We start from the raw sequence: 10,823 nt of genomic DNA on the forward strand, positions 1-10,823 counted from the left end.
AGATGACCCTCGATCTAAATCGACTGCATGCTATTCTCAACTGCCCCAAGATAAAAGTAAATGGTTCCAAGAGGATATTATTTCCTTGACCGCCTAATATATACAGGCAAAGTTCCAATTCTTTTAAAAAGGATGATAAAAATGTGATGATATTTAAAGATTTCCTGTACACAGACATCCCAAGGATAAACTTGAGGTGTGGGGGGTGGTGGAGGAAACCACAGTTTGTTTATTTTCAGTCAAAGTTATTTTGAGAAGGGCAAGATTTATTTCATTGTTGTTAAGGTCACAACAGCAGACTTTGTGAATACAAGGTATCTGTATTACCCACAATTAAACATTAGGTACACTAGTATCGACCACGGGTGGAAGCTATAACGAAATATAGTAAAGGTCCAGCATATGTTAGACAAAGGACAAAGGAATGACAGTAACTGACCAATTTATCTGGTGGAAACTCACTCAGCTCTTAAAACACAAGCTTGTTTTACACACAGTTATCAAGGACGTTCCGATCCCATCTACCTCAACATCTGTCTATAAGACTAGCATTGTGGAATGCAAGTCCTACCACACCCAATACTTGGTCAGGCTGATTTGGGCTGATGGCAGGCTGGTGAGCCAGAAATTCACCATCAGTACTACAAACTGTAGCCAACCAAATTATTCAGAGAGGTACACAAGAAAAGTTTTATGGCCCATCCCCTGTTGTGAGTCCCCAGTATCTGGTAGTCAAGAGATTTACTGTCTTTCAGAATGAGAAAGAAGCCTCAGACTTTGCCCTCCCCACACCTAATATATTATCCATATATCTATTTTTAAATAAATAAAAAGATACTGAAATATCCTAAGCCAATGGTTTGCTTACTCTGTAAACACAGAAAACAAAGCAAGCAAGCAAAAAACAGCAATGCTCACAAACATGTGGAAAGCAGATTTCAAATTATATTGGTATCTTACAAAAGAAGACCAATTGATTAGGCAGCACTAGGAGCCACCCAGTTGTGGCAGACTCTGGGGTTGCGGCACTTATCTCGCTTTATTGGCCGAGGGAGCCGGCATACAGCTTCCGGGTCATGTGGCCAGCATGACTAAGCTGCTTCTGGCGAACCAGAGTAGCACATGGAAACACCATTTACCTTCCCGCCAGAGTGGTACCTATTTATCTACTTGCACTTTGACGTGCTTTTGAACTGCTAGGTTGGCAGGAGCAGGGACTGAGCAACGAGAGCTCACCCCGTTGCGGGGATTCGAACCATGACCTTCTGATCGGCAAGTCCCAGGCTCTGTGGTTTTACCCTCAGTGCCACCCACGTCTGGAAGTAGCCACTGACAAATACACTGTTAGGTGGAAAAGCACAGAAAAATTATCTAGGCTTTTAGGGAGCTTCCTAAAATGTTATTATAGAATAAAATACACTAGATATCAACAAGCTGCAGCACTGATTTAACAAAGAACAACGGTGCACAGACTTGACAACTGGAGCCAACAGTAAAGTGTACAATGCTTTGACTCAAACAACTTGAATTCCCCCCTCCTCTGTCACGGTGCACAGACTTGACAACTGGAGCCAACAGTAAGGTGTGCAATGCTTTGACTCAAACAACTTGAATTCCCCCCTCGTCTGCCAAATGGCAAAGTAAAAACAGGAGTCTCAAACAACTCCAGAACCAGATTCCACTTTTTTTTTTTAAGGGGGAAGTTTGGCAAGGGATTTGCCTCTTTTCAATATTCTTAAACCTCATAACAAAAGCCAAATAGAGGTTTTACAAATATTGCAATTAGAACAGTAAAGGAAGCAGGGGGAAGTACACACATTCCACAAGACATTTAGAAAGGCCCATAATTTATATGTGCTTATTTGCTAACCCTAAAAACATCTGAGCCAAGAAAGAGGAGACATGCCAGATTGTAAACAGAAATAATATACCGTATTTTTTGCACCATAACACTCACTTTTTTCCTCCTAGAAAGTAAGGGGAAATGTCTGTGCGTGTTATGGAGGGAATGCCTACGGGTGGCATGCCTACGGATTTTCCTCCTCTAAAAGCTACGCGCGTATTATGGTTGGGTGCGTGTTATAGAGCGAAAAATACTGTATATAGTGGGCAAAACTGAGAGACAGTCAATGGGAATTAATTATTCAAGGATACAGACTCTATAGAATAAACTTCCAAGCATTTTGAAATCCTAAAAGATCAGTTCAGAATGTTTCCCATTGGCCATTATCTGCATGGTCAATATGAGAGGCTACTACTGGCGAGTTTTTCTATGGACATATTTCATATTCCCCCAGCTCTCTCTTTTTTCACAACTATCTCCTGGGGATGCCTGACAAAGAGGAAAGCATAAGGGAGAGTTGAAGATCCCTTATCTGAAGGAGCAGACCTCTATGAGGCCCTGATAAAGACTTGGTAATGACACTAGCATACAAGAGAATATGTTTTTATTCTACCAAAAAATAAATAAAAATCCTGTCATATTTCAGTACAGTTCATTTACAAACCAGTTCAACAACAATGGTCCCAACGCAGCTCTTTGACAGACATCTGCCAAGAGAACAGGCATTGACATATCTAAAATTGTCCCAAAAACATCCCTTATTCTGTTGGTCTGTGTGTGAGAAGGGGGGAGGGGAGAAAATATGTATGTTTGATCTGAGAAAGTTATGCATGAAAATATGGCCCGTGTGTACAGTGGTACCTCGGGTTACAGACGCTTCAGGTCATGCGATTTCGGGTTGTGCACCGCGCTGAACCCGGAAGTACTGGAACAGGTTACTTCTGGGTTCTGGCGCTCGCGCTTTGCGCATGCGCAGAAGCGCCAAATCACAACCCGTGCGTGCGCAGACGTGGTGCTGCGAGTTGCGAACGCGCCTTCCACACGGATCATGTTCACAACCCGAGGTTCCACTGTATGTGTAATCGCAAAGGAAGAGGGATATGCATTTGGGTTGAGAGAGTGGGGAGATTTATGTATGGTTGGGGGGGCGTGAAGGAAAGAAATATGCCTGTGTGCGGTTTGTGAGAGGGACATATGTATGTTGGGGGTGTGTGAGGGAGGGATACAATTTTGACAGGGGTACAAAGTAAGTATTAAAAACTCATGCATTATATCTACTTGTTTTTGAAGTGCTAAACGATGTACACCTATTTTTCAAGATGAGAGATGAAACATCAGATCTCAGCTTGCTCAGTAGCTGATCTGGGACAGCAGACCAGAGAGAGGGTGGGCATCTCTGCAACTTCACTGGCCGTGCACTAGCACACATTCAGCCATTCAATACTCACAAGCCAGAGGCATGTGATATTGGAACAGCAGCAGCCTACAGGATCTTTTCTGCACAACATCTGGGCAAGAGCAGTCAATCTGAGCAGGAATAATCTGCTATTTATGCAGCAGTATTAAAGGCGTACAACCATTTCTAAGTGAAGCATGCAGTGGGAGGTAGCATACAACAAGCATAATTCCAGGGCATAATTCCAACCCTGGCTTGCTTGAGAAACCAACATCCGAACACTGTTGATACACACATTTTGTGGGCCAGCTACAGAGAGCTGCCCAACTCCTGTCAAGCCACTGACATATTACAAGTCTCTGCTTCTCTGGTCATTCCAAAGCCACTTCCCCCTATACATTTTTTAAAACATAATTTCAGTAAAGTAACATAGGAAGTGAACATATTTATATGAAGTCAGCTCATATTTTTTATAAAAGACCTTATGTGACAGCCAGCTCTAGCACGATAAACACTTCTACAGCTTGGCTCTGATGGAAAAACCCACCACAGAAGCCTCTCTTGTGCGGCAAGATAAACATGACCCATCTTTGGTGGCTGCTTTTCTCAAGCGGTCTTTCTTTGTAAAGGATGCATTATAGGGTGCATGAAAACAAGATGTTTTCTGTGAGGGAAGTCTTCATGCATAGTCAGACTAAACTGATCTCGTTTTTTGACAGAATTACAAGCCTGGTAGATGAAGGGAACGCAGTGGATGTAGCCTACCTTGATTTCAGCAAGGCATTTGACAAGGTGCCCCATGATATTCTTGTAAAGAAGCTGGTAAAATGCGGTCTTGACTATGCTACCACTCAGTGGATTTGTAACTGGCTGACTGACTGAACCCAAAGGGTGCTCATCAATGGTTCCTCTTCATCCTGGAGAAGAGTGACTAGTGGGGTGCCACAGGGTTCTGTCTTGGGCCCGGTCTTATTCAACATCTTTATCAACGACTTGGATGATGGACTCAAGGATATCCTGATCAAATTTGCAGATGACACCAAACTGGGAGGGGTGGCTAACACCCCAGAGGACAGGATCACACTTCAAAACGACCTTGACAGATTAGAGAACTGGGCAAAAACAAACAAGATGAATTTTAACAGGGAGAAATGTAAAGTATTGCACTTGGGCAAAAAGAATGAGAGGCACAAATACAAGATGGGTGACACCTGGCTTGAGAGCAGTACATGTGAAAAGGATCTAGGAGTCTTGGTTGACCACAAACTTGACATGAGCCAACAGTGTGACGCGGCAGCTAAAAAAGCCAATGCAATTTTGAGCTGCATCAATAGGAGTACAGTGGTGCCCCGCAAGACGAACGCCTCGCGAGACGAAAAACTCGCAAAACGAAAGGTTTTTTCGTTTTCGAGTTGCCTCGCAAGACGAATTTCCCTATGGGCTTGCTTCGCAAAACGAAGCTTGCCCCGCAAGCTCCGGGGACAGCGCTTCTTCCCCACTGTCCCCGGACCTCTTTTGAAGCAAGGGGCGGCGGGGAGAAGCGATCTTCTCCCCGCAGCCCCAGGTCTGGGGACAGCGGGAAGCGCTTCCCGCTGTCCCCGGACTTCTTTTGAAGCAAGGGGTGGGGGGGGAGAAGCGATCTTCTCCCTGCAGCCCCAGGTCCGGGGACAGCGGGAAGCGCTTCCCGCTGTCCCCGGACTTCTTTTGAAGCAAGGGGCGGCGGGGAGAAGCGATCTTCTCCCCGCAGCCCCTTTGCTTCAAAAGAGGGGACAGAGCGGCGCTTCCCCTCTGTTCCCGGACGGTCTCCATAGGAATGCATTGATTGATTTTCAATGCATTCCTATGGGAAACCGTGCTTCGCAAGACGAAAAACTCGCAAGAAGAAAAAACTTGCGGAACGAATTAATTTCGTCTTGCGAGGCACCACTGTATAGCATCTAGATCAAGGGAAGTAATAGTGCCACTGTATTCTGCTCTGGTCAGACCTCACCTGGAGTACTGTGTCCAGTTCTGGGCACCACAATTCAAGAAGGACACTGACAAACTGGAACGTGTCCAGAGGAGGGCAACCAAAATGGTCAAAGGCCTTGAAGCGATGCCTTATGAGGAACGGCTAAGGGAGCTGGGCATGTTTAGCTTGGAGAAGAGGAGGTTAAGGGGTGATATGATAGCCATGTTCAAATATATAAAAGGATGTCACATAGAGGAGGGAGAAAGGTTGTTTTCTGATGCTCCAGAGAAGCGGACACGGAGCAATGGATCCAAACTACAAGAAAGAAGATTCCACCTAAACATTAGGAAGAACTTCCTGACAGTAAGAGCTGTTTGACAGTGGAATTTGCTGCCAAGGAGTGTGGTGGAGTCTCCTTCTTTGGAGGTCTTTAAGCAGAGGCTTGACAACCATATGTCAGGAGTGCTTTGATGGTGTTTCCTGCTTGGCAGGGGGTTGGACTCGATGGCCCTTGTGGTCTCTTCCAACTCTATGATTCTATTCTATGATTATACACAGTATATGTACTGTATATGTGAAGCTTTCCTTTTGCAAATTCACTCCAGGGTCTCACTGTGAAAACTTGGCACCTGCATTCTTAATGCAGCACTACCAACCATCTTTGGCTTCTCCTGCTTTTACTTATGGCAAGTGGTTGCCCAAGATACTTGGCAAACCTGATGCTTAGTCACTCACTCGTTTCCACTCCCAAATGCCTCTCCAAAACAACAAACATCAGCTCTTCTGAACAAGCAAGCATAGGATAGGCTGCAATTAAGTCTGATTCAACTACATCATTACACCTTTTACATTTTGTACAACAACTTTCAAGAGCTCAAGATGACTTATTGATAACTACTTTTCTCTATTGTATAGAACAGGGGTCAGATGGAGAGCCTCTGCCCCCCAGAAATTGTCAAACTGCAACTCCCATAATGCCAAACCATTGGCTAAGCAAGCTGGGCTAATGGGAGCAGGAGGGCCGCAGGATCCCCACCAATGGTCCAAAATGATTATCCACAACTTTCTCCCCCCCCCCCAATGCTTTCTGTTTTGTTTTAATATTTATGCAAAGTCTTTATATGTGCTGTTTTCACACCCTAGGAATCTTGTCCAGAAGGGCAGTGTGGGTAATTCAAATCATCAACAATGTGGAATAAGTCACAGGATTATTTTAAAAATATATTAAAAAGAGTAGCCCCGCCGACTTAACTTTCTTCCTTAATCACTTTTGGAGTTCGTGCACACCTCCTAAATATTCAACAACTAATTCCTTTAGTTTGTCTCCCACTCGGTATGCCAAGCTTTAAAACCCTGTTGCTGGGCGGTGGGGACTAAGACGCAGCTTCACATATTCCCTTATACCCAAACACCTTCCGAAGCAGTTTTATTTTCAAAATACCATTCCCCTCGATTATAATTCTGGTTCTGAAGCCATCCACTAACCTCTAGCAGTGTTGAAGAGGGAGAAGATGCATACGCAGGCGGCGGCGGCGGCGGCGGGGTAAGGCAGGAGCCCCCTCCGCCGGGACATGACGACCGCAGCTGGAGAAGGGGGAAAATAAAAAGGCTCCTCGAAAGTCTTTTGTGCAGCTGCGCCGGGAGAAGGGGAGAGAGCGGCGGCGGCGGCGGCGCTGCTCCTTCAGCAAAGGCCACCGCTAGAGCGGCTGCAGGCACCGGTCGGCTCGGCCAAGGGAAGAGGCGCGATCCTGGGCATTCCTGCCTCGTCCGGAGCACCCAATGCAAAAGATAAAGGGGTGCGCGCGCGTGTGTGTAAAGAACGAGAGAAATGGGGGAGAGAAGACACTGCCTCCTTCCTTACACCTCCACAGCAGGCTCCATCTCGCGCAATGCTCGCCTTGTTGCGCCCGCGACGCCGCGCACTTCTCCCGGGACTCGAAAAGTTGCGCGACTCCTCATCCGCCGAGCTCTCCCAGGCCCTGCCTTAGCAGCCTCTTCAACATCTCCGCCTGATTTTGCATCTGAATTTCTGGCTAGTGGTTTGTGCTCCTCTCTCTCTCTCCGCGTCTCCTTTCCTCTTTTTACTCTCTTTCCAAGACTCAGCAACTTACTTCCTACAGGATCTGAATGGCAAATCTCCGCCCAGCCTGCCCAATAGGCACCCGGGGATTTTTAACTCTCTGTAGCCCGATCAGGATGCACCTCCCCGCCTCCGATCACAGCATTAAGTTCCTAATCTAAACTAAAGGCTTTTTTTAAAAAAAAAAGCTAAATAGATCTATGGATTCCAGGTCAAAAGTAAGCGAGTGCATAATAAACTTGTTCTAGATTCAGGTAGGTAGCCGTGTTGGTCTGACGGTCGAAATAAATAAATTAAAAAATTGTCCAGTAGCACTTTAGAGACCAACTAAGCTTATACCCAGAACAAACTTTGTTGGTCTCTAAAGTGCTACTGGACAATTTTATTTTTTATTTATTTAAACTTGTTCTAGATTGCCACAGCATTAAATGACAATCATATATGCATACTTATTATTTGAATAAAATTGCGACTCGGGCTGTATACACACCATACATGTAAAGCGCGTCTCTCTCTCCCCGCCCCCTCAAGAATTCTGGAAACTCAGCTACAATTCCCAGCACACTTAAACTACAGCTCCCAGGATTTGGTGCCTGCGTGTGCTTTAATTACATTTGGTCGGTACGCAGCTCCAGTACTGAACTTAATTGCCCTTCAGTTACATGGTAATCATGGATGTAGCGGGGGGGGGGGCGGACAGAGAGGGGCAGCTGTCCCCCCCCAATCAATAAAAGGTAAAGGTAAAGGGACCCCTGACTGTTAGGTCCAGTCGCGGACGACTCTGGGGATGCGGCGCTCATCTCGCTGTATTGGCCGAGGGAGCCGGCGTACAGCTTCCAGGTCATGTGGCCAGCATGACTAAGCTGCTTCTGGCGAACCAGAGCAGCGCACGGAAACGCCATTTACCTTCCTGCTGAAGCAGTACCTATTTATCTACTTGCACTTTGACATGCTTTCGAACTGCTAGGTTGACAGGAGCTGGGACCGAGCAAAGGGAGCTCACCCGTCGCGGGGATTCGAACTGCCAACCTTCTGATCAGCAAGCCCTAGGCTCTGTGGTTTAACTCACAACGCCACCCGCGTCCCCCCATCAATAAATACCAATAATAATAAAAAAATAAATCAATCAATACCAATTAAAAAATACATAGCAAACAGAGATTCTGCCCCCCCCCCCAACAAAAGGCCAGCCCACCCTAACAAAAATCCTGGCTATGCCCGTGATGAAAATGTATGCTGCATTACTTTTCAGTTATCTCAAAATGCGGTAAGCCAGACTTGCTGCTTTTGAAGGCACACCTACCCATTTTGCTGAGTGAACCCTGGACTTCTACCCCAAAGTGGTGCCCTGAGGGCATCATTAACAAGGCCCTGCCATGCCCAGTGACTTGGAAAAACCCTCACTGAACTCACTGAAACTTTATTCTGATAAAACTTATACAAGGCTATTGGACTGTAAGGTATTGATTTGTGGTGTGCAATTCTAAGGTAATGCCCTGGAGTAAAGGTAACCTGTGTATTATCTTCCAAGTACACTTTCCTGCAGGGTTAGGTAAACCCAGTATCAGCCTGTCTCTGTCCACTATTTTAAGGATCAGACTGTTAAGTACTTACATCAAAGGCAAGGCTACTCACTTTGTAGGCCTGGAACGCTTTGTAGGCCCTTGATAAACAAGCTAACACATTACTGCATAAGTAAATGAAAGTAAAACAAGCTGAAGGGTGGATCCTTTAACTCCAACCCATAATAACTGGAGTCATTATTTAACTCTATAATTACCAATTACTGCACAGATCTTCTCCCAGTCCCCTAGAGAGAAATGAGTGTGCCGTTTCAAAAATAGCTCAGCTCCTCAGCAGACACAACAGCTCCCGAGTGTCCCTGATCAGTCAGTGCATACCTGTACACATTGGATAAATGACTTCACGCTCGCATGACAAGTAGTTAAAGCTTATTGCCTACTCTTCCTGGCTGTGAACTGCTCTGGTCTGGTCTGGTCATGATTGGTACTAAATTAGGAAGCATGCAAAGAATAGGGGGGGGGGGAGAAATTTTGTGACGTACTGAAACTATCAAATATAAGTAAAATTGGCCCCTACTAGAGATTATGTGAACTTAAAAGGAAAGATCAGGTAGAGTGCAGGTATTCTATTAATCACCACTGCTCTTCTTCTAGAAAATGAGGTGCCAGAACTCACCCTTGTTCTCTTATAATGGCAATGGCACCCATCTGAGAGGTTCCAGAACTGAGTTTGGGTGAGTTCCAGCTTTAAAAAAGCCCTGCTCTTCACATATTCCTGAGCTGCCCTTGCTTATGGTGTGATATATGCTCTATCAGCAATAGCCAACAAGGTCCAGATGTTGTGGACTCCAGCTCCCATCATTCCTGCTGATTGGCCATGCCAGCTGGGGCTGATGAGAGTTGTAATCTGAAACATCTGGAGAGCTCCACATTGGTTAGCCCAGCTCATCAACTGTCAGGCAGACATTGGTTTTTAGGGTGCCACGAGTCTCTTTGTTGTTCACACTGTTCACACTGTCCTATAACTGTTCTATAATTTTGACTCTGCTAGACTTATTGCTGTGAGCCTTGCAATTCTTACATGCGGGGGGGGGGCATATAGGAAGATATGTCTTGATGTATCTAGTCCAGTAACAGTGAATTCTCTTGGGACAAGCCCAATAGCTATTTCCGCTGATAACACAAAAGATGACTTGCTGTGCATGTTTACTTGGAAGTAAGCCCTATTGTGTTCAATAGGACTTACCCCCAGTAAGTGTGCCTAGGACTGCAGCTGCAGCTGGTTCATCTCTAGTTTGCTGATAAGTGCAAAATCTAAAAGCCATTTGCTTACAAACTAAAAACAGCAGCTAATTGCTGATTGCCCCATGCTGTTCACCGTATTTTTCGCTCTATAAGACACACCAGACCAGTTTTGGGAGGAGGAAAACAAGAAAAAAAATATTCTGAATCTCAGAAGCCAGAACAACAAGAGGGATCGCTGAGCAGTGAAAGCAGCAATCCCTCTTGCTGTTCTGGCTTCTGGGATAGCTGCGCAGCCTGCATTCGCTCCATAAGACGCACACACATTTCCCCTTACTTTTTAGGAGGGAAAAAGTGAGTCTTATAGAGCAAAAAATACGGTAAATCACAAACAGAAAACATGTCATAATTCCTTATGTAATAACCAAGTGTTTCGCTCTTTCTCCTTTTCTTGCTACTCTTCTGCCTGTTTTAACAAGTACCTACATTTTTTTACATCGTATTTATTGATGGATTTATTTCAGATGGTTCAGTTGGGTGGGAAGGAAGAAGGGAACGAGGCAGCAGGTGAAGAGTCTGCTTCACATTCAGAACGTCCCAGTTCAGTTCCCCAGCATCTCCAGGTAAGGCTGAGGAAGCCTGCTGCCTGAAACTGTGGAGAGCCGCTGTCACTTAGTATAGACCAGGGTTTCCCAAACTTGGATCTCCAGCTGTTTTTGGACTACAGTTCCCATTGTCCATGACCACAGGTTCTTCTAGCTATGGATGATGGGAATTGTAGTCCAAAA

General features: G+C 45.4%; 1 protein-coding gene across 1 annotated transcript in view; it reads right to left on the reverse strand.

Moving 5' to 3' along the window:
* Positions 1-7,261, reverse strand: part of ITGB5 (integrin subunit beta 5) — a 79,713-nt gene extending 72,452 nt beyond the window's left edge. Inside the window, exon 1 of the mRNA XM_081188488.1 lies at positions 6,676-7,261. Within this exon, the coding sequence (XP_081044614.1) occupies positions 6,676-6,763 (88 nt within the window). The 5' untranslated portion in view covers positions 6,764-7,261. The remainder of the gene's footprint in view (positions 1-6,675) is intronic.
* Between the last annotated feature and the right edge of the window lie 3,562 nt (positions 7,262-10,823).

Source organism: Podarcis bocagei (genome assembly GCF_964188305.1).
Source record: "Podarcis bocagei genome assembly, chromosome: 1".
In the NCBI taxonomy this organism is placed as follows: domain Eukaryota; kingdom Metazoa; phylum Chordata; class Lepidosauria; order Squamata; family Lacertidae; genus Podarcis; species Podarcis bocagei.